The sequence below is a fragment of the Melopsittacus undulatus genome, chromosome 5 (assembly GCF_012275295.1).
Source record: "Melopsittacus undulatus isolate bMelUnd1 chromosome 5, bMelUnd1.mat.Z, whole genome shotgun sequence".
Taxonomy (NCBI): Eukaryota; Metazoa; Chordata; class Aves; order Psittaciformes; family Psittaculidae; genus Melopsittacus; species Melopsittacus undulatus.
Window position 1 is genome coordinate 44,523,863 of NC_047531.1, and position 22,105 is coordinate 44,545,967.

Below are 22,105 nucleotides of genomic sequence, written 5' to 3' on the forward strand. Positions count from 1 at the left end.
TCCATATGTCGTTAACTCATGCTTCTTTTCCTCAATGATGACATGAAGGGTAAGTTTTCCCTACAAACATGTGGGCAGCTCAGTTCAGCTCCTGGCCTCTCTCTTGTTGCCATTTCCACAGGTGACTGGGTGCAGGTACACTTAGTGCTGGCCCTGTGTGAGGCAGCGGGGAGCAACCTGGATGGACCCAGTGTTGTCTCCTGCTGGTCAAGTTGGTGGTCCCAAAAGGTGCTCTGTTCTCCACCCATTTCCAAGTGGATGAAGAGTGGCCTTACAGGTTGCTTAGATCACACTATTGCACACAAAACTCTACCTCACAGCTACCAACAGCATCACTGCCAGAGAAAATGAGCAGCTTTCTGAGCATCATGTTTGCTGATGGTTTCTTCTCCCCCAGTCCTGTCACCAGAGAAGCACACCAGTGTGGACACCAGCTTGCCCATTCAAACTGGGGGAGAAGAGACAATGCTGCTCCTCTCTGGCTGGGTCTGAGTGGGAGCTCAGGCAATGCACACTCAAACTGCTTTGCTGCATGATCTGTGAGTCACCTGCTGGCTTGTTGCCTACTGTAGCAGCTATAAATAACTCTTGTTCCCCCACACCAGCTTCTAGCAACTGCCCTACAACTGGAGAGTGCTCAAGGCCTTGCGCCTGCCCATGGACTAGGAAGCAGTGGATCCCATAGGGTAGGGGGAGAGGTGCCTTCCACTCTCAGGGAGAAAGGAAAGGAGAGGAAGAGAGAAACTATCAATTGCTGTATTTGGGGTTGGGGTCGGAGGTTGAATATCTGTAGTTCTCACAGAACATGGCTTTTTATCCGAGTTCTTAGTTCTGCTGTCAAAATACATTATGAGGCTGTTTCACACTCTACAGCAGCACAGCCATAGGGATGAGGCCTCTCAAGTGCTGTTCCGCCTCTCACCTACATTGAGAAACCCTGACCTAAAGCGAGAATCCAATCTCATTCCCAAACCCCGTGCCATCCACTTCTTGAGATGGTGACTGCACTAATAGCAATGTCAGAAACTCCCATATGTCTGTAGAGTGGTTTAAACAGGTGCTGCTCCTCTTTCTGCTCCACCCTTTTGCTGGATGCGTTTGAAATCTTGATGCCATCAGTCTGTTCTTGCTTTCCACCTCAGCCAACACGTGCTTGCATCCCTACCAGGTCTCCAAGAGACCAGCCGCCAAAGCACTGCACCATGGTGGGAGGGAAGAGGAAGGAGCACCTGGCTGTGCCAGGCATGGGGCTTACATCATACTGCTGTGGGAAGTTGCGGATGGAAGGCAGTGGTCGGACAGACACCCACTTCTTCTTTGCTTTGGACATCACCAGCAGGACGCGACGTTCCTTTGTCCAACTGAAAACCAGAGAATAAATCAAGAGAGGCAAAGGAAGAGCAGAACAAAGCTTTGTTTTCCTCAGGAACTCTTAAATACTGAGAGATAACCAGATCCTCCTGTCCAGCTTGTCCCTGCACTATCCAGCTATTCCTAGACATGCGCACTTCTGATAGAGAAGCCTCAAGCAGAGTGTTTAGGATTTCTCCTTGTATGTGCCACATATTTCCTGGGGTATCTCTTCTCTTAATGTCACTAAAGCCTCCCCCAAGGAGCATCTCCAAGGATTACTAAACAGTTGCTTTCAACCCTTCTACACAGCCAATTCTTGTGCAATCAGATCCATGAAAAAAAATTCAGGAATTTTTTCTGCTTGAAAGGTGTAGTAGAAATGCAAGTCATTACAAGTACTGCTTTATGAACAGGTGCCAGGAAGTACTAATTCTCCTGCAGCTCCAGCAAGTGATCACCAGGAGATACCCTGGGCAAAACCTCAAGCTCTATTCAGCAGCTGCACGAAGAGGTGTCCTTCCCATTCCAGGAAGCTATCCTTACCTGCTCACCTCTTCTAGCAACGGCTGCTTCTATCTCTTGTTCAACAGAAGGATTACATTTGCAACAGGATGCTGGACTGTGCATTTACAGCTTGTGTTATGGGATGTGAAGCCCTATAAACCTTCTATCCTATCATGCCAGGCTGCCTAAGTGAGATGGGCCAGTTTCCATGACCCAGTGGTAATTTTCCAGCTGATATTCCTCTTCTAAAGAGCTAATAAGAAAGATGGGGACAAACTTTATAGTAGGGCATAGAATCACAGAATAGTTAGGGTTGGAAAGGACTTTAAGATCATCCAGTTCCAGCCCCCCTGCCATGGGCAGGGACACCTCACACTAAACCATGTCACCCAAGGCTCTGTCTAACCTGGCCTTGAGCACTGGCAGGGATGGAGCACTTACCACTCCTTTGGGCAACCCATTCCAGTGCCTCACCACCCTCACAGTAAAGAACTGCTTCTTCCCCTGTTTAAGTGTTATCCCATTACCCCTTGTCCTATCACTACAGTCCCTAATGAAGAGTCCTCCCCAGCATCCTTATAGGCCCCCTTCAGATACTGGAAGGCTGCTATGAGGTCCCAACACCGATCCCTGAGGGACACCACTCGTTACTGGTTTCCAGCCGGACATTGAACCATTGACCACAACTCTTTGCATGCAGCCATCCAGCCAGTTCTTTATCCACCGAGTGGTCCACCTATCAAATTGATGTCTCTCCAATATCAAGACAAGGATGTCGTGTGGGACAGTGTCAAACACTTTGCACAAGTCCAGGTAGATGACATTAACTGCTCTGCCCTTGTCCATCAGTTCTGTAGCCCCATCATAGGCCACCAAATTGGTCAGGCAGGATTTCCCCTTAGTGAAGCCATGCTGGCTGTCACCAAGCACCTTGTTGTTTCTCATGTGCCCTAGCATGCCTTCCAGGAGAATCTGTTCCGAGATTTTGCCAGGCACAGAGGTGAGACTCACTGGTCTGTAATTCCCTGGGTCATCCATTTTCCCCTTCTTGAAAATGGGGGTTATATTTCTCTTTTTCTGGTAGTCGGGAACTTCACCTGACTGCCATGATTTTTCAAATATGATGGCCAGAGGCTCAGCAACTTCATTTGATAGCTCCTTCAGGACCCACAGATGGATTTTATCAGGTCCTACGTACCTCATAAAGGTTCAGGTTCTTAAGATGGTCTTGAACCAACACAGTGGGCCTACAGTGGGCCTAAGGTCTTCATTCTCACAGTCCCTGTGTCTGCCTCACAAGCTTTGGGTGGTGCGGTCAGAGCATTTGCCAGTGAAGACTGAGGCAAAGAAGTCATTAAGAACCTCAGCCTTCTCCAAATCCAGGGCAGCCAGTTCTCCTGATAGCTTCTGGAGAGGGTCCATGTGGTCCCCTACCTTCCTGCTGTCTTTCACAGAGTTCCATACTCTCCAGCCTATTGCTAACATAAATAGCAAATTCCCCTCCCCATTTGCTGGGCCTGTCTTTTCTAAAGAGCCTGTAGCAATAGAACAAGGGGTAACTAAAAGAGGGGAGTTTCAGACTAGATAAGGAAGAAACTTTTTACAACAAGGGTGTTGAAACACTGGAACAACCCACAGAGGTGGTAATGCTCTATCCCTGGAAACATTCAAGGTGAGTCTGGATGGGGCTCTGAGCAACCTGATCTAGCTGAAGATGTCCCTGCTCATTGCAGCGGGTTTTGGACAAGATGACCTTTAAAGGTCCCTTCCAACCCAAACTATTCTATGATTCTATGATACTATCACACGAATCATCCTCATGGGCCCCAAGGAGCTTGGAGCTGCAAGAAGACAAGACATGCCTCAGAAAAGAGCAATCAACGCAATAAAACAGCCAAGGAAATGAATTTAAAAGGAAGCAGAATACTTTGAATCATTGCTAATAGTGACCTGCAGACATCTGCAAACAGGTAGGAATATAAACAAGTGCAGAGAAGGACTATATTAGTGATCTTTCTAAGAAGAAATGATAGCAAATGGGAGAAAAGGGATTTGTGGGAGCTGGACTGCATACACCAGGAGTAATAGCCTGCACAATGTTGGAAGCAAATACAAACAGTAAAGGAGCTGGAAACTGGAAAACAGCTGTCTGCAATGCTTGCTGTAGTGACAAACACCCTGAGCAGAGAGGCTGCAAGGTTTCCTAGCAGCCTCTTCCAGAGAGGCCAAATGGAGCCCTGGAGAAGGTAAGAGGAGAAATTTCTGCCCCTGGGGAGGGGTGGGGGAAGAGAAGGCAGCATTGCTCACCAGTGGCGGGCTTTGGCACTACAGTACTTGAGGTCTTTGTCTGGCTCCACCAGCTGCCCATTCCTCCAGCACTGGCCACACACAAATTTCATCTGGAGGTCGAAGGTGCTTGACGCAGGAGCCCGGGGAGAAGCCTGAGGAAGAGAACCACAACCTCAGGCAACCTGACCCAAAATGCACCCTCAAGCTGCATGTCAGCAACAACTCAGGTTAAATCAGAGACAGCCCAGTTCTCTTCTGCCAGTGTTAGCTGCTGGCCCACTGATATAATGGACAGGAACAAAACCACTGCTTGCTTCAGCATTATTTCTTGAGCTTTGACAAATGGCTAAAACACAGCCACCCTGGCAGATTCAAGCACCAACCAGGCCTGGCTGTGAAACCCCTGTAGCATATCTCCATGTACAGATAACCTCTGTGAGACCTGCACCAGTACCTAATCCCCATCTCCGTGCAGGGAGGGCAATCCACGTCCCCTCGCTACCATGGTGAGAGCTCAGTCACACAGCTCAGAGAGCCCCTTCAGGCTGCAATCAGGCTGTGCCACAGCAGAGGACCCACCACTCCTGCTGTTGGACTAAGAGGCACATTTGACACCATGAAGTCAGAGCTGGGTCCCCTTCCAACCCATTTCTGGGCAGGTTTCCATCTCTCACAGTTCCTTTGCACCAGGTTTCACAGGCAGTTAATTGTGATCACTGTGCAGAAATATACAATGCACATATTTCAAATCCTCTCAGCCACTTGATTGGCCTTCTACTTGTCCCCATGAAAAAACTGGTTTGGGATTATAACTAACTGCCTGAGGATTAAAAAGGAGCCAGTCTGGCCATCCCATATCACTGGTGCCTCATGTTTTCTGAACAAACCTCTGGAAAGCTGTTTGCATTCTATATCCCCACTGCAAAACACGTGACTGGTGTCTTCAGTTCATTTCCAAACCAAAGAACAGATGCCAGTGGTCCTGGGCATGGGAATACGTGAGGGTACAAGAGAACACCCCAGTCATCAGGCTGACCATAAAGCACAGAAGTTGTGTATGGATGAAACAGCTCTCTGATTGCTAACAATGCCCATCCCAGCTGCCATGCCTTGACTTCTAATCCTGAGCATCTAACAAGGAGAAGACAGGAAAATCACATCCCCCAGGAGCAGGCTTCTGCCAGCAATTGATTAGCCACAGCATGGACCCTGTGCATCCCTTTGGCACAGAGAAACAACAAGCACAGGCAGTGCAGAATCAAAGCATCTCCCAGGAAATGCCACATAAGCTATTGACTACCACTGTGTTGCTCCAGACCTGACATGTGAAAGGTACTCAATTGCTGTGAAAAGCTGACCACAGAGCTGTGCTGGCTACAGGAGGCCATCACTGCCTGGGATGTCCCAGGGAAAGGATTCTTCCAGAGAACCATTATCTCTCAGGAAAAGCAGCAGCAATTCTGTCCTACTTGCCTCCAAGATGCCCTTTCTGGTGGCATCTGGCACATGACTTGTGCATCTGTCAGCTTTCACCAGTGCTGGTGACCACAAAGCACACATCAAACTGTCTGGTTGTGGGATGAGCAGGGTTGAGACCTGGGATATCAAGAAGGCAGTAGGGTACCTCCTTCTCAGATGCATGGCCTCTGAACACTAGTTTTAATCTCCACTTGGTCTCCAAAGGAAATTACACTACAGCTTGCCTCTGACCCACCAAACTTATCGATAGGCTTAAGGTAATAAAATGGCACTGCTGGCATAGTCCCTTCTATCAGCCCCATGCTATCTGCCATGTAATCCTCCAGGCAACAGATCTCCCAGCACAGTCAGGAAGCTTGGCTCAAACCTACCGACACAGCAAAACCAGAAACTGAGTGGCTCCGGAAGGCACAAATAGATCAGAGATAAAGAGAACGTTTCCCAGGTAATTCTGGTGATCCTGGCTGCTTTTCTCACAAATCCTTAACCAAAAAAAGCCTTTCTGTGTGTATTTCTTCATCAGTCATGCAAATTCCTGGTCAATCCAGTGGGCATGTATGCTTCCAGGGGATTAGGAGCCAAGTGAAAAATCAAAGCTGCTGCTGCTGTTGCTGTTACATGACTGTATTTGTAAAGGCAAGACACATACCTGGCAGGCTGCTGATAACCAACAGTGTGGAAATTATATCACATGAGGCTCTAGCAGATGAAGCCAGGCAAAACTGCCTCAGGCTGTGGCACCACCCCTTGCTATGGAGCCAAACAATATAGTATTAGCTATGCACCATGGCAACCAAATAAATAAAGGTCTTTAGCATGACAGCTCTCCCCTTCAGGCTTTGCAGAAAGCAACAGCCCCAGTGTGGCCACTCATGTCTCCCAGCTTCAGGAACCCCGCTCAGCAATATTTGAAATGCTCTCTGGAGGAGCCACATGTCTCGGGGGACTATAAGAGGAGCCCTGGTTACTCAGCCCCCTGACCCAGTGAGCTGTACTTAGGTGCAAATACCCCTTACTAGACATTTTCCGCTCCATGCTGAAATTGCTAATTCTGAGGCCACATTTTTTTTTACTCCAACAAGTGGAGTAAAACCAGGATAGTCCTCAAAAATCAGAAAAAAATCAGTGCTAAGTCCCTTCAATTCGTAAGGAGGTGATGGGAGGACGCCCAGCTACCTGCAACAGTCTCCTCTGCTCACAGCCTCTTCAATATGCAGCCACTAGTTTTACTCCAACAGCAGCCTTTATGGGGTCAAGTGCAAGATCCCTGACATGTCTTTAGCAAGCAGCGTGCCTTCATTTTCCACTTCTTGCTAATTTCCACTCTCCTGACCTGCAGCATCACAGCTGCTGGGTCCCTGCATGCTGCCTGCCTCTTTCCTCCAGAACTGGATAGCCCCAGCCAGTAACTGAGTGCAACTGGCAGCTGTGACAAAACTGCAGCAAAATCCCTGGGAGCAACTTTGCTTCTGCTGACCAGAGGGCGCTGGGGTGAGCATGGATCACACGGGATGGTGGGAAGGAGGGGTCTGCTTTTACAGCACTCCTGGGAAGTTGTCTTTGCCAGGCAGCCAACTTCGAAAGCTGGGAGGACACTGAGAAAACTCTGAGTCACATCAGCCTGCTTGGATGGGGAAAAATAATGGCAAAAGTAAACATCTCTCAACAGATACGTTAGTCTTGCCCGAGGTCTGTGGCACCAAGCCAATGTCTCATCCCATAGCACAGCCCTCTGGCTGAGTACATGCCGATGCCAAAGCCATGGTTTGCTATTGCAGATGCATGCATCTGACCAATTTGATTCTGTTTCCCCGCACAGTGTCAGTGCCAGGCTGCCAATCCCTACATACTGTTGATGGTGCTGCTGGTAGGCACTTTCTGACTGCAGCAACAAGGTTGCTGCTTTGCCTCCGCACAACAACCTGGAAGGGATGGAGGGTGCAGTCCAGGTCTGTGACAGGCATCTGTGAGGTACAACTAGACCTCATCACTGGCCATCAGCCCCAATACTGCCCGCAGGGCTCAGAAGCTGCAGCTCACTGCTCATCCCTTGACAGCTGATGTAGCAGGCACTGGCATTTCTTTTCCTGATCCACTGCCCCCTGCAAGACCCACAAGCCAAAACTAAACCCTTGCTCAGCATGCAGATCCCAAGTGCTTCAGAGGACATGCTCTGACTGTGCCTGCTGAACAGCCTGTTCTTCCAACAGCAGCACCTCCAGACAAAGGTGAATTTGAAGCTGCAAGGGTTGCAGGACAACAGCTGTTGACCCATCTTTTTTTATCCCCTGATGATGCACAGAGAATGGCAAGAAAGAGCTTTCTGGAAAACGCAGATCCACAGCAGGCAGGACAGAACCAGTCTCTAGACTTCACTCCCCATGTGGCAGGGACTGCTGATACATATCCAACTACTGTCACAAGCTGCTGCAAATTCACACTTTGTTTCCTCCAATATGAGGATGCAGGCAGTTGCCTCTGTACTCATATCAGGCAGAAAGAGATCATAGCCAGCTCTGTCTGCAGGGGCCATCCAGGTCATCCAGGTTCACTTCTCATACAATACAGGCTGCAGAATCTCATCCTCTCAGCTTCCTGAGAGGCTAGAACATATTCCTTAAGCAAGTCAGACGACTTTGAGAGTTAGAAACTTTAGTTACTCTGAACTGCTGCTTCACATTCCTCTCCTCCAACCGTGTCAGACCACAACAGCAGAACAAGCTGCACAGGTACGTTGCTGAGCATCTCCTCAAAGATGACTCCATTCAGCATGATGTAGACACAAGGCCCACTGCAAACATCCGTGCAGTCACCCAAACTTTTCCCGCTGGGCTTGCCCATGCCCATCAGATCTGCTTTTCCACAGCATCAGTGCCCTGGAGCCTCCTGAACACTCTTGCTGGTCCATAACCAGCAAAAAATAGCTGCTACCTGCCACACTGAGTGACTCATATACCTTTCCTATAAAACACCTCCTCTGTAGGGTGCTCACAGTTCTGGTCTCTGCAGAGGGACTCCTGGGTGAGGGATCCCAGACAAAGATGATGCACCCTTGCTCTGACAGTGAGGCACAGGCCAAGGGGTGGCAGCTCAAGCATCCACAGGGGAAAATAAAGCTGTCAGGTGGGAACAAAAAGGATTCACAACACCTTCCCCAACATTTTGCAGGGGACAGAATTGCTCCTATGCCTGAGAGCTTTCTGGGAGGCATGAACTTTCTCATCTCATCAGACAGATTTTCTGAAAGTAATGAAAGAACAACAAACTTCCTGCTCTAATGGCAGAACTGCTTTAGTTCAATCTCAGGGCTGGGTTGGAAATCATTCTCACTGTGTGGGCTCTGTTCCTACACTACAGAATGCCCTCTTGGGGAAAAAATAAAAAGGGATGAGACAGTGCCACCCATAGCCAACAGGCTGGAAGAAAGCAAAGAGGTGCCCTTTGCTTGTCACACACCCCTCCAGAGAAAGCTGTTGGCAGTGCTGGTGAGTACAGGCAGAGGCACCTTCTCCCACACTGAGAGACTGGTGGCACAGAGAGGCATAGCTCACAGCCTCCTCCTGGCAAGGCACTGCTAAGATCTCTGCCCAGCCGCCACAGCACCTGAGCTGGAAGTTCCATCCATTCCTGTGTTCAGAGCAGTTCTGAGGGTCATTTCTCGGAACCCTTGAAACTGTTGTATCATCCCTTGGCCACTGAAGGGCAGCAGGACACCTTTGGTCCCCTCTCTGTGTGGCCACGGTCTACAAAGTCTCTTCTTGATTTCAGTAGCAAGGTGTCACAGGAAGCACCATGCTCTGCACATTGCCCTCCATCCTCTGGAGGCTCCACCCCACCACTGAACAGACCAGATAACAAGCTACAAAGCACATCACTAGCACGGCAACTAGGAAAGCTCTCAGGTGTCCTGCTCCTCAATGGCCACCTTGGTCTGCCTGGGACCTGTCGTGCATTGCACTGGGAGTTAGAAAGTGCTGTAACAGTTGGCTGCAAGCAACAGATGCACCTTACTTACCATGCTGTTGGCTGGTTTGCTGGCATGTGCCTCCATCTGCTGCCAGTACTTCTTTGATTCCTGCACGATATCTTCATGGGTCATTCCTGGGAACAAAAGGTGACAGAACTGAGCTACTCTGTCTTGGCCAAGAGAGCGAGGAAGAGGTTTCAGGATGTCCTATCCTGGGGCTTACTAACCCCTGTGTGACTGAGAGCTCCCAGTGTACCTACTGGTAATGGCAGGGTTGTAAGAGGACCTACCACAGAATGTATTTAAGCACAGACTAAGGCAGCTCCTCTCTCCACACACAGCAAATAAAGGGGGTAAGAGTTTGGTCTCCTGGGCTCACTCAGAGCTGCTGTTCTGCACACACTGTCTGCAAAGGACCCAGATGTTGCCTCCAGAATGATGATTCTTGTCACTGGGTCAAGAGGCCGTCCCTCAACACTGTATCAACAGATCCTATCCAAGACCTTCAAGACAATGCTTTGTTTCTGTTGACCTACTGCATAGTTTTGGGCAATAGCTTGGAAGATCACAGATATTCCATCAAGATACTTAGCATCTCCAAGAACCCAGAAGTCTCACCTACTCCCTGCTGGCATTAATTAACCTGTTACTTCTTTAATCAACAGGTGAAGAGGAAAGTTGAAATTCAACACAGACAAACACCAAGTGCAACCAAGGTAGCAAGGAAAGACCAAAAGCACAAAACCAACCAAGGAACAGCTACAAGTATGTAATCAAGGAAAGATCTGCAAGGTTTCAGAAATCAGAAATGCAGTATCAGACAGCAAGAAAAAGGGTTGTTCAGACCTTATCTAAGGAATTAGCTCCTGACCAACTCAAGTGGTGAGGGAAAAGCTCCTGCCAGCACCAACGAGATAGATGGGCAGTATGAATCTCAGAGTGCTAAACAGCAAGAGAAAAGTATGTAAGAGTAGGAACTGTCTGGTCAATGTGAGGTCTGTTACAAAAAAGCCATGTTATTTAAGTGCTATGAAGACTTGAGGTCACTGCCAAAACAAACTGAAGCAAGTACCTTAGAACAGCCAGCTGACTGCAACAAGTGGGGTGCTGAGGCTGGCCTTGATGCAGCACCTCCAGCACAGAGAGGTTGCAAAATTGCTTGCTTTGCTTTTGCCTATAGCTTTTATTATTGAAGTGTTCCCCAGAAATGCCACATGGACACGATCTTTGATCTGAGAGGCAGCATGTTCCAGAACTTAAAGGCCAGCAAACACAAGTTTTCATCTCAGCTTAGGCTGTGTGTAACTTGGTCAGTCACAACATTCCTGACCTCAGTTTCTTCACCTGTGATTTCAGCTGTCCAGGTCCCTGCCAGGCAACAATACTGCTGTTTGTATAGGGCTTGGAGAGAATGAAAAGCATTCAGAGAACTTTACCATTCTTCAAGAACATTTGCTCATGCCTCCAAAATGGCAGCTGCTGCAGAGCCAGTACAATTCCCAGATCAGAGGTGTTTGTGGATTTTCTTCTTTTTAACCATTAATCCCAGAATAAACTGCAACTCCCTCTTTCATGTCCAAGTATTTCAGAGCTAGACACAACACTTATCTGTACATTTTTTGGGCACAGAAACTATAAAGCTGGGAAAAGGCACAGTAAAAAGTTAACTGCACTGGACCTGGCCCAGAAAGGGCCAAAGCAGCTCCCATCTTCTCCATTCTGTACACCTGCACTGTGATCCCTGGGGTGCAGAACCAACAGGAGAAGCATATACAGCTCTTGTCAGATGATTGAATTTCAAGTCAAGTTCTTAGCAAGTGACTGCCTTCTTCCAGTTCCAGAAATGTGAATTAACTCAACAATACAGTCTGGAAATGTGGTGGCTGGGGAAAAAAACAACCCTCCCAAATATGAAAGGATGTTTTTCAATACACCGGCTCTCAATAGCACGAATTGTCCCCGAAGAGATGATCTGGGAACCAAAAGACACATGTGTTAATTACTTACATTTCAGTTTCTTTTGCAACATCATTAGTGAGGACAAAGACCCTGTGATTTCCACTGATGGAAGACGATGGTAAGATATGTCTGTGAAAAGCCACAGTGAACAAGAAAACAGTCCTGCCTGCCCACATTTTCGTATCTTGGGAACCTTTACTCCACTAATACAATTCTTTATTCCCATGAACAAAGCCACAAGCTCTGTAAAAACTCACATGGCTGTGAAATACAACAGACCAGAAGTTTTAAATGCAAGCTGCAATGAATGATGCCTCCTTCCTAATCTTGCCAAGCTGTGGTGCCCAAATCAAACTCTCTGCTCCAAAGCTAAAGTATTCACAGGAAATGGCAACAACTACCTTTCATCTCTGTTTCCATCATGAGGGATATACTTAAGACGGGTAATAAACTACCATTCTAAGAAGGAAAACTCACAAGGAAAGCAGGCTCATATATATGGCCCTGCAGAAACACACAAACAAACAAAATCACACAACAAACAAAACAAAAAAACATGATGGCTCTCCCATTGTTGGAAAAGATGGGAATAAGTACAAGGCTTACTGACCACCTCTGCAGCTAAATTCATGGCTTGTTTCATCTCCTCAGCTTCCTGTTTGGAAATTATTCTTCAAGCAAAGAAGGCAAGAAGCAAAAGTCAATCTAACCAATGTCTTCCACAGTCTGAAGAGGAAGGAACAGGGGAGGAGGGAGCAAAACCACTTTTTCTAAAAAAATTAAGTAAAACATTACAATAATAAACCAACCATGGGGTGAGGACAAGAGCAAGAAGCTTGAATGTTAGAGTGCACAGATTACTATGGGCAGTATCATAAGCATGTAGGGCAGCAGTGGTGACTTATGGCTCACAGGCATAGTCTTAGAAACTCTAGTGGTGTCACTTTTAATTTCTTGTGGCCACAAGCAAGGCCCAATGGGAAGAACAGAAGATGGCATTTGCCACAGCATGCTATTTGTTCATCTGTATCCCCCAGTGAGTCAAGCCGAAGACAATGACTGCACTGAACAACAGTGACAGGCACTTCACAATAAACTGAAGAAGTTGCCCCCAACTGTATCAAAGAGTGGTGAGGAACATCCATGACATGTTTCCTCTCTGATGTACTCTGGGCTGGGTCCTGCACTAAACAAGACCCTGTGGTTAAAAAAGATGTAGGTAGCATTGTGGGTGGACCAGCATCTACTCAGTTAACAGGAGATCAGCAAATGAAACCCTCCAACATTTCAGAGAGAAAAAAAAGAGAGAAAGGACTGAAAGTGCCAGACATGGGATTGTCATCATATGAGTGACCTGAACATAATTTCTGCAATAACCTCTTCAGAGCCATGTCATCAAAGCCTCTCTGGGAAACATCGGGTATCTTGTCATTTTCCACTGGTGAATTTGAAACTGGAGATGCATAGTCTTCCTTTGTATAACTGCTTTGTAACCTAAGCATGCTGCCTTTCTCACTGCACCAGATGCTCACTCAGGGATCCAATTGCTATTTAGGGTCTTGCACAGGATTTATGCACCAAAACACCTCTGGGGATTCAGCCCTACCTAATAATCATTTCAACTTATGCAGCTGGTCCCAGGGGAAAGGCTTCCTGGTCTGCAAACTTCAACAGCACATGTAAAGGGACAAAGGCCAAATCAGAATCACAAAATGGTTTGGAAGAACCTTAATGATCATCTACTTACTATCCCCTTGCCCTCGGCAGGGACACCTTCCACTAGACCAGGTCGCTCAAAGCCCTGTCCAACCTGGCCTTGAACACTTCCATGGATGGGGCAGCCACAGCTTCTCAGGCACAGCTTCTGGTGCCAGGGCCTCACCACCCACATAGTGAAGAATTAACCCTAATATCTAATCTAAATCTACCCTCTTCTAGTTTTAAAGCCATTCCCCTTGTCCTATCATTACATGGCCTTGTAAAAAGTCCCTCTCCAAATCATCTCACAGAAACCTTGGTTCTCTTTTGTGTGCCCCTGAGGATAAAAAGTATATGCACAAGCTGAGTGACAGCTTCTCAGTACTCTCAAATCACTCTTTTCCCCTCTCAGATGGTGTGGGGTACACACTGGAGGAAACTCAAGTGCACACATCAAGAGCCCTGCACTAAGTCACACTCACCTGAATACTGCTGCAGCAGCCAGACCTTGAGCTCAATGAAACTATGAGCAAAGTGGCAGCTGTCCTCACGCAGGCAGCCGTACCGCACCTCATGCCGGCACACATCAAACTGGAAGTGCTCCTGGAACTGTCGGATTTTGGAGTACTTCAGGGAGGTGGAACGTACGATGTGGACCAGACACCTGCCCATGCCAAAGAAATATGAAGCACCTGAGGAAAAAAATCTTCACTCCCTCCTCCTTGCATATTACTTTCAGACATTAGACAAAGGTCCTCTGGGAGAGACAGACTCCACTGGGAAAACCAAATCCCTGCCCTCCTACCCTATCCACCCTATGTAAGTACTTTCAGTCTTCTCAGTCCATGGTTGATGCTCTGCTGAAGTTCACAGATCAGACACATTTCAAAGTATGCAGCAAAGATACCAACACCTCTGGTTCAGCAAGTCCCTAAGTCTCAGGTTGCCAGGAACCAGAAGTTCGTATTACTGTGTGCTTGATGTGTTTCTTATACTTGTTTTCCTAAACATTCATCACCAGCCAAAGGCAGGATCCTGAGCTAGAGGATCTTTGAACTTTCTGTAAAGGCCAAACTGAAAGACAAATTAAGTCAAAGGCTGACTTCAAAGGGCTTTGCCAATGCCTTAAATCCCTTAGCACAAGGAAGAAACAGGCAGGGTGAAGCACACAATGCTATTTATCATGCTTTGAGCTGCCCTATGATTGGAACCCATGGGGAGGAAATAAAGAAAAAGACCAGTGCCCTGGAGTTAAACTGGCTGGGCTTGTGAGAGACTGCTCCCATCAAAACAAAAACATTCACTCACTTGTTGTCATGGAAACTGTGTTTGGCAGAAAGGTTGGAGCAGACAGATGGTGTGTCCTTGGTCCCTTTGCTGATAATCCGGGGTTTGCTGTCAAAGCAAATCTGAGAAGAGAAGAATTAGCATGCTGGGAAAATCTTAGAGAGCAGTGAACCAGAGCCACTTCACTTGGAAGGAGAAAAGCCAGAACCAGCCTATTCTAATGTTCAAAGTCAGAAGCAGCCTGGTGAAAACTTTGTGGTGGGGCTTTAAAATAAAGCAAGCAAACTTTTGGAAGAGCTTCCAGGCAACATTTTTTGGCTTATTCTCAACAGTATTTTCCATTGTGGTTGGAAAACTTTTGGTCAGAGCCACATATTCTTTCCTAGTTAGCCAACACAGCAAGAACAAGGGGGAAACGATGGGGAGAAATAAAAGAACAGCCAGTTCACAGCAAAGAACATGTATCTACATGTTATCACCGCTAATGTGGGGCACTTTCTGCTGCAGAACATCAAGATGGCACAAGACAATCCTTAACTGCCCGTCTCAGTGGCTCAGCACAGACATCAAGTTGGAATTCATTGATTTACAGGGTTCTGATTTCTAAAGTAGCTGGGGATAAATTACAATTCAAAGCAATATCTCAAGACAGAGAAAGAGATGGGTGATCCCGTGAGGCTGTGTGCACCTGGTTCAGCTGCAGGAGGAAAACTACCTCTCCTTTCTTCTACACAGCTGTACCCATTACTCACTGTCCTTCTGTGAGAGGACAATGGCTGGGACATATAAAATCGTAGAATTTATTAGGTTGAAAAAGGCCTTTAAGATCGAGTCCAACTGCTACCCTAGTGCTGCCAAGTCCACCACTAAACCATGTCCCTAACGATCACATCTACAACTTCTAAATGCATCTGCACCTTCTAAATACCTCCATGTATGGTGACTCAACCACTTCCTTAGGCAGCCTGTTCCAATGCTTAATAATCCTTTTGGTGAAGAAATGGTTCCTAATATGCAGCCTAAACCTGCCCTGGCACAACCTGAGGCCACTTTCTCTTATCTTAGTTACTTTGAGAAGAGATGGACCTCACCTCACTCCATCCTTCCAGGTAGCTGTAGAGAACAATAAGGTACTCCCCTGAGCCTTCTTTTCTCCAGACTAAACACCCCTAGTTCCCACAGCTGTTCCTCATCACACTTGTGCTCCAGAGCCTTCACCAGCTTCATTGCCCTTTTCTGGACCTGCTCCAGCAGCTCAATGTCTCTCTCATAACAAAGGACCCAGAACTGAACACAGGATTTGAGGTGTGACCTCACCAGTGCCCAGCACAGGGGCATGATCACTGCCCTGACCCTGCTGCCACACCAGTGCTGATACAGGCCAGGATGCTGTCCTCAGTTGCACAGGCACAAACTGCTCATGTTCAGCTGCCTGTTGACCAACACCCCCAGGTCTTTTTCTGACAGGCAGCTTTCCAGACACTCTTCTCCAAGCAGCATTGCACAGGGTTGTTGTGACTCAAGTGCAGGACCCAGCACTTGGTCTTTTTGAATCTCCTGCAATTGGCCTTGGCCCAATGGTCCAGCCTGTCCAGATGCCAAATTCGTGCTGTCTACAAATTTACTGAGGGTGCACTTGATCCTCTCATCCAGACCACTGGTAAAGATATCAAACAGAACAGGCCCAGTACTGAGCCCAGGGAACACCACTTGTGACCGGCCACCAATTGGAGTTAACTCCATTTATCACCACTCTTTGGGCCTGGCCATCCATCTGGGTTTTTACCCAGCAAGGACTACATCCATCCAAGCCACAAGCAGCTTCTCCAGGAGAATCCTGGGGAAAGTGGTGTCAAAGGTCTTACTGAAGTCTCAGCAGACAACAACCACAGCCTTCCCCTCATCCACTCAGTGGGTCACTTTGTCATAGAAGGAGATCAGGTGGGTCAAGCAAGACCTAACTTTCATAAACCCATGCTGACTGGACCCGATAGCCTGGTTGCCCTGTATGTGCCATGTGATGGCACTCAAGATGATCTGCTCCATAACCTTGCCTGGCACGAGGTCAGGTTGACAGGCCTGTAGGTCCCCAGATCCTGCATCCAGCCCTTCTTGTAGATGGAAATCCCATTTGCTAATCTCCAGTCAACTGGGATCTGCCAGGTTAGCCAGGACTGCTGAGAAATGATGGAAAGTGGCTCAATGAGCACTTCCACCAGCTCCTTCAGAACCCCTGGGTGGATCCCACCTGGCCCCATAGACCTGTGTGCTTCTAAGTAGTGTAGGAGTTTGTCGATCGTTTCCCCTTGGATTATAAGGGCTTTGTTCTGCTCCCCATCCCTGTACAGCTCAGAGGTCTGGGTAACCAGAGAACAACTGGTCTTGCTATTAAAAGACTGAGGCATTAAGTACCTCCTTCTTTGTCACTATGTTTCCTCCTGCACCCAATAAATGATGGAGATTCTTCCAAAGGTCATAAACTCTCCTTATTTACCCAAGTTCCAGCCAGAGTTCTGTTCAGTCAGACTGGTTTCTTCCCCACCAGCTCAGCTTTTGGCACATGGGGATGTCCTGCTCCTGCACCTTAAAGATTTCCTTCTTGAAGAAGGCCCAGCCTTCCTGGACTCTTCTTCCCTGCAGGATTGCTTCCCAAGGGACTCTGTCATCCAGGCTCCCCTACAGGCCAAAGTCTGCCCTCCAGAAGCCCAAGGTGGCAGTTCTGCTGACCCCCCTCTTTACTTCTCTGTCATTTTGTGACTGCTGTGCCCAAGACAGGCTCCAACCACCACATCACCTACAAGTCCTTCTCTATTGAGGAACAACAGGTCCAGCAGGCACCTTCCCTAACTGTGTCACTCACCAGCTGTGCTGGAAGTTACCTGCCACACATTCCAGGAACCTCCTAGGCTGTTTCCTCTCAGCTATATTGTATTTCCAGTGGACATCTGGTATGTTGAAGTCCCCCGTGAGAACAAGAACTTCTCCCAGCTGCTTAGAAAATGTTTCATCTGCCTCTTCATCCTGGTTGGGTGGTCTGTAACAGCCTCCTGCCTTGTTGGCCTTTCCCCTGATACTTAGCCATGAACACTCAACCCTATCAACATACAGAATCACAGAATCCCCAGGGTTGGAAGGGACCTCGAAAGTTCATCTAGTCCAACCCCCCTGCAAGAGCAGAGTAACCTAGAGTACATCACACAGGAACTTGTCTAGATAGTCAAAATACTCCCTAACATACAGGGCTACCCCACCACCTTTTCTTCCTTGCCTATCTCTTCTGAAGGGTTTATAGCCATCCACTGCAGCACTCCAGTTGTGCGAGTCATCCCACTATGTTTCTGTGATGGCAACTATCAACGTATCAATGGTTCAGACACATACTGAGGAGATGCTGAAAGGTGCCTGCTCCCCCCTGCCAGCTCTGTACCTCACAGAGGAAGGTGAAGATTCCTTGATGTTCCTTGAGGAGCTTGGCAATGGTAAGGCTGCTTTGCTTGATCCCACCTAGTGGGTCAAAGAGGAGGTCACGGTTGAGGGTCCCCTTCCTCTCCTCCGTCCACACGTCGATCTCTTCCTGGTGGTACGCGAAGGTGCAGTTATCCCCGTACTTACAGTCCTGCTTGTTTAGCATATCTACAAAGCAACAAACAGCACACACCACCACACAGGGAGGGCGGCCCAGTCAGAAACTAAACTCTCTCTTGTCTCCTCCCACTGCCCACACCTCACAAGGAGCTGAAAGCAAGAAAACACAGTTAAAGAAAACAGAAGAGACATCTCCCTCCAAGTTTGCCTATACCCAGGACATTCAGAAATGTTAATGCAAACTACTGAATGGTGACAATCTCAAGTAATAACATCTGCTGTGGAAACTGTCTCAAGATGGAGGTCTACTTTAATGCAGTGCCTGGCCAGGGACAGACCACAGTTTAACCAACCCCTTTTAAAGCCAATTCAGATTAAGTTCTCCTAGCAGCCCAGCACTAAGGAGCCCTGTTATCTTGGCTCTTGCAATCTCCCTACTTCACTAGGTACTTCATAAAAACACTGCTTTAGTGACCAATCTGGTCACATTGCCCGCCCATACAGAGTGATAGGCTGGAGCAAAGCAGCAAGCAGAGCAAACTTTTACCTAGGCAGAACCACAGCTCTGCCATGGGGCTGCTGGGTGGAGCAGGACTAATGCAGGCACATATACTGGAGGCAGGTTCTCAGCAAAGCCCATGTCAACAGTGCAGCTCTGAGTGCCTGGCTCTGCAAAGCACCTCACTGTGCCTTTGCAACATTTCTGCTCCACCACTTTAAAAGCTGCTCATTCTTCACAGCATGGGAGCTCATTGTCTTTCACTGTACTCAGCCTCCTGGTCCATGAGCTGGAAGGGGCAACCTTCCAACCTCCCCTGGCACATGCCAAACAGTCCCTTCCCATACACTGAGAGCCCTATCCCCTCCAGATCACCTTTGCACAGGTAATAGGATCCTACAAAGTTGGTTTTGGTTGGGCGAGGACGGATCCTCTTCCAGGTCTTGTCTTCTGAGTTCTTCAGCCTGCCCAGCAGAATGTCCCGCTTGCACTTGTGCTCCAAGCCTTCCCGGTAGGTGTAATCACCAGCCTTGGGTCCTGCAGGACAGTATAACCCTATCAGCCCAGGCAAAGGCAAACCCTAGCCCGAGCCAGTGCTCTGGGTGGCAGAACACACTCATCACCTGTTTTGGGGTAGCAGATATGACAGGCTTGTTTGAAGATGTGAGTAGATGCCAGAGGGTTCTTCACCAGCAGGGCTGTGTTGGGCATTACTGGTTCCGGCTGGGACAGTAAGTGCTCATTGACCTTGGGTACAGCTGGGTGACTCACTCCACCAAGACTGACCTGAGTAAAACCACACATACCTCTCTTCAGCTTTGCAACCAAAGGTGGAAGAAACCTCTCCAACCCCCTGCCCCACACCAGTCTCTCAAAAACCCTTCTTGTTTTCTCTCTTATCAAAATGTTTCCATCAAAAGTAGCATTTCCAAAAGCAGCATGAAACTCTTTCAAAGACAATAAACAGTGTGGTATGTTCACTTCAAAGATGGGCCTCTTTCTCTTTTGGTAAGGGACCTCAGTTTTCTATTGTGAGTCACAGAACAAAATATCCCACTCACTCCCTCTCATACCTTCCATCACAACCAACTCCACATTGGAAGACTCTCATATCAACCCTATCCCAAGCTGAGAAAAACCCAAACCACTTATCAGTGAGTCTTCAGGGAGCAGATTAATTTGAGGACAGAGACATTGCTTCACATTGATGTTAACAGGACTAGCAAATCACAGGAACTTATGAATATAATTCTTGTTCCAAGCTTGCCAACCATAGATATCCCTCCCCCTTTTCTCGAAGACTGGAGACATGGGACAGGGGCAGAAAAGTGTATGTGGAAGAGCCTCCTGACAGGTGCAAAGAATCTCAATGGCCTGAAGACAAAGTTGGCTTACTCTGCCTCATCCTTCAGTGTTATGTGGCTGCTAGATATAGTGGGGCACTGGCCTCCATGATCCCCTGTCGACCCTACAACCTAGGTCACGCCATGTTTACCTCAGCAACATGTGGCAGATGAAAATGAAGATGGAACTAATGTCTTCCTACTGACTCCAGGGAAATCTTTACCTGCCTTGCCATAACATGGGAGACAACACTCACTGGGGCAGGTTAAGAGGAGGGGCCCAAATTACCTACATCACTCAAGTCACTACTACCTTGGCTCCAGAGCACCTTGGGACATCAGCACGAGGGAGCGGCTCACTCACCACGGGGGATGGTTTTTGGCTGCCAGGTGTGTGTCGCAGTTCCTGAGGACTAGTTTCTTCTGCAAAAGAGAAGGGAGAAAGAGCTCCATAAAACAATCATTTTACTTTGAAAGGCGGTTTTGCTCACAGAAAGACCAAAAAACCTTATTAAAGCCATCTGCTTTATTTCTTTTATAACATTTTAGTATTTTTTTCCCTAAACAACCAGCATAAGTCTTAGAAAAACTCCAGGAAAGGCCTTCTTGTTCCCCAAACCCTACTGAACCCAATTACAGGCTGCTGAGCACTGGCATTCCCAATATTGCAACTCCAAGGTAGCCCAGTGCTGAAGTGAATCTGAATATTGACTGGCCAACATCTACTCTTATCAAAATACTTCTGCTGACAACATACTGCAATACTGGGGTCAAGTAGGTCCAGAAGCCTGTCTTCCCTCTTGGGACAGGAGGGAACAGACTTATTGGCCACAGTCCTCCAAAACCTTGCTCCTTGTGGCGTGAGAGTGCAGTGCCACAAGCAACAGGACACTCACTGCCCTGAAAAAAGAGATGTGAGAGACCCACCTTAGCCTCTATCATTCTGCCCAGTGCTACAAGGTCTCGTATCATCTAGAACAGTCACCAGGCATTTGCTCATTTGATCCAAAATGTCAAAGAGTTGTTGGAGGAATCACGTTATAGTCTAGCAAACTGTACCAAGGGAGGTGTCCTGGACTCCAAGCTGAGTTTAAACCTCATCACTCATCATTATGCACCTTTGTGTTCCTTTCTCCTCTTGAGATTTCACACCATGCACATGCTGTTTATCTGGAATTACACACCTATACCCTTTCTCATTACTCCTGAGCTAGACATACTCAGTTGCTCTGTCCAAGACAACTTCCTGCCTTACATTTATAGTCCTCTTCTGCAGCACCAGCAGACAAAGCTATAGACAGATATCCTCAGCACTGAAGGAAATAATTTTGGCACACATTCACAGCTAAAGCAGCACAAAACCCCATCAGTCCTGTGCTTACCAATGGCAAAGGAATCCAAGGCATCCAGTGACCCTCTGCTTGTCCCAAAGGAGTCTAGGGCATCAAGCCGTGAGTCTGTGTAGGGAAGCAGATCCAGGGAATCCAACGAATCTAAGGTGGAGCCACCACTTCCTCCTGGTGGGGCCTCGAAGGCATCCAGGACAGAGGAGGAGGAAAGTTGCTTAGTGGGATCCATCACCAGGCCAAAGGAGGCAGGTGGCAGCGGGGTGGAGACAGGAATGCTGGCTGTCACAACTGGGGGCAACAGCGGAGCTCCCCCCGGAAACACAGGGATCAGCTGGGGCATCTCTGTTGGCAGGTTGGTAGGAATGGTGCCCTGGACCAGAGACTTCAGGGAATCAGGAAGGGAGAGGATAAACAGAAATTAGGAACAAGGAGCAGAGAATGAGTGCATACAGACAGCAACAGGCTCCCACTCAACTGCATGAAACAAAAGGACACCCAGCAGCTCCATCCGCCTGCAGACTTCCCACAGACCTTCCAATCTACACCATACATGGACTGGACCGAGGTCCTTGTGGAGGTGTTGTGCTACCTGAGCTCATCAGTCTGCAAGGCAGAGCCATGTGCTGGGCACATAAACCAGCTCAGGTCAAGAAACAGTGCAGCTGAGCACACACAGTGCTGAGGTCAGGTTGACAACCATTACTCATAGCACCTCTCATCTGAGCTTTTTGGCTTAAGAGGTATCCTTCATGAATATGAGTACATTGCTTCCAGACTCAAGCTCACTCACATA

The 22,105-nt window shown here is 47.9% G+C and overlaps 1 protein-coding gene across 7 annotated transcripts in view; it reads right to left on the bottom strand.

Annotated features, from left to right (window-relative positions):
- The window catches only part of ZC3H7B (zinc finger CCCH-type containing 7B), a 50,755-nt gene that overhangs the window by 7,809 nt on the left and 20,841 nt on the right, over window positions 1–22,105 (bottom strand). For 4 of the 7 annotated variants that reach the window (XM_031049964.2, XM_031049962.2, XM_031049963.2 and 1 more), the window contains exons 10-19: window positions 21,346–21,694; window positions 20,274–20,386; window positions 19,244–19,406; window positions 18,996–19,157; window positions 17,964–18,169; window positions 14,558–14,658; window positions 13,732–13,913; window positions 9,641–9,726; window positions 4,165–4,298; window positions 1,256–1,361 (exon numbers count right to left, since the gene is read on the bottom strand). In XM_031049964.2, coding sequence (XP_030905824.1) covers window positions 1,256–1,361; window positions 4,165–4,298; window positions 9,641–9,726; window positions 13,732–13,913; window positions 14,558–14,658; window positions 17,964–18,169; window positions 18,996–19,157; window positions 19,244–19,406; window positions 20,274–20,386; window positions 21,346–21,694 — 1,602 coding nt within the window. The remainder of the gene's footprint in view (window positions 1–1,255; window positions 1,362–4,164; window positions 4,299–9,640; window positions 9,727–13,731; window positions 13,914–14,557; window positions 14,659–17,963; window positions 18,170–18,995; window positions 19,158–19,243; window positions 19,407–20,273; window positions 20,387–21,345; window positions 21,695–22,105) is intronic. The other 3 variants (XM_031049965.2, XM_031049966.2, XM_013129369.3) reach the window with 2 other exon arrangements.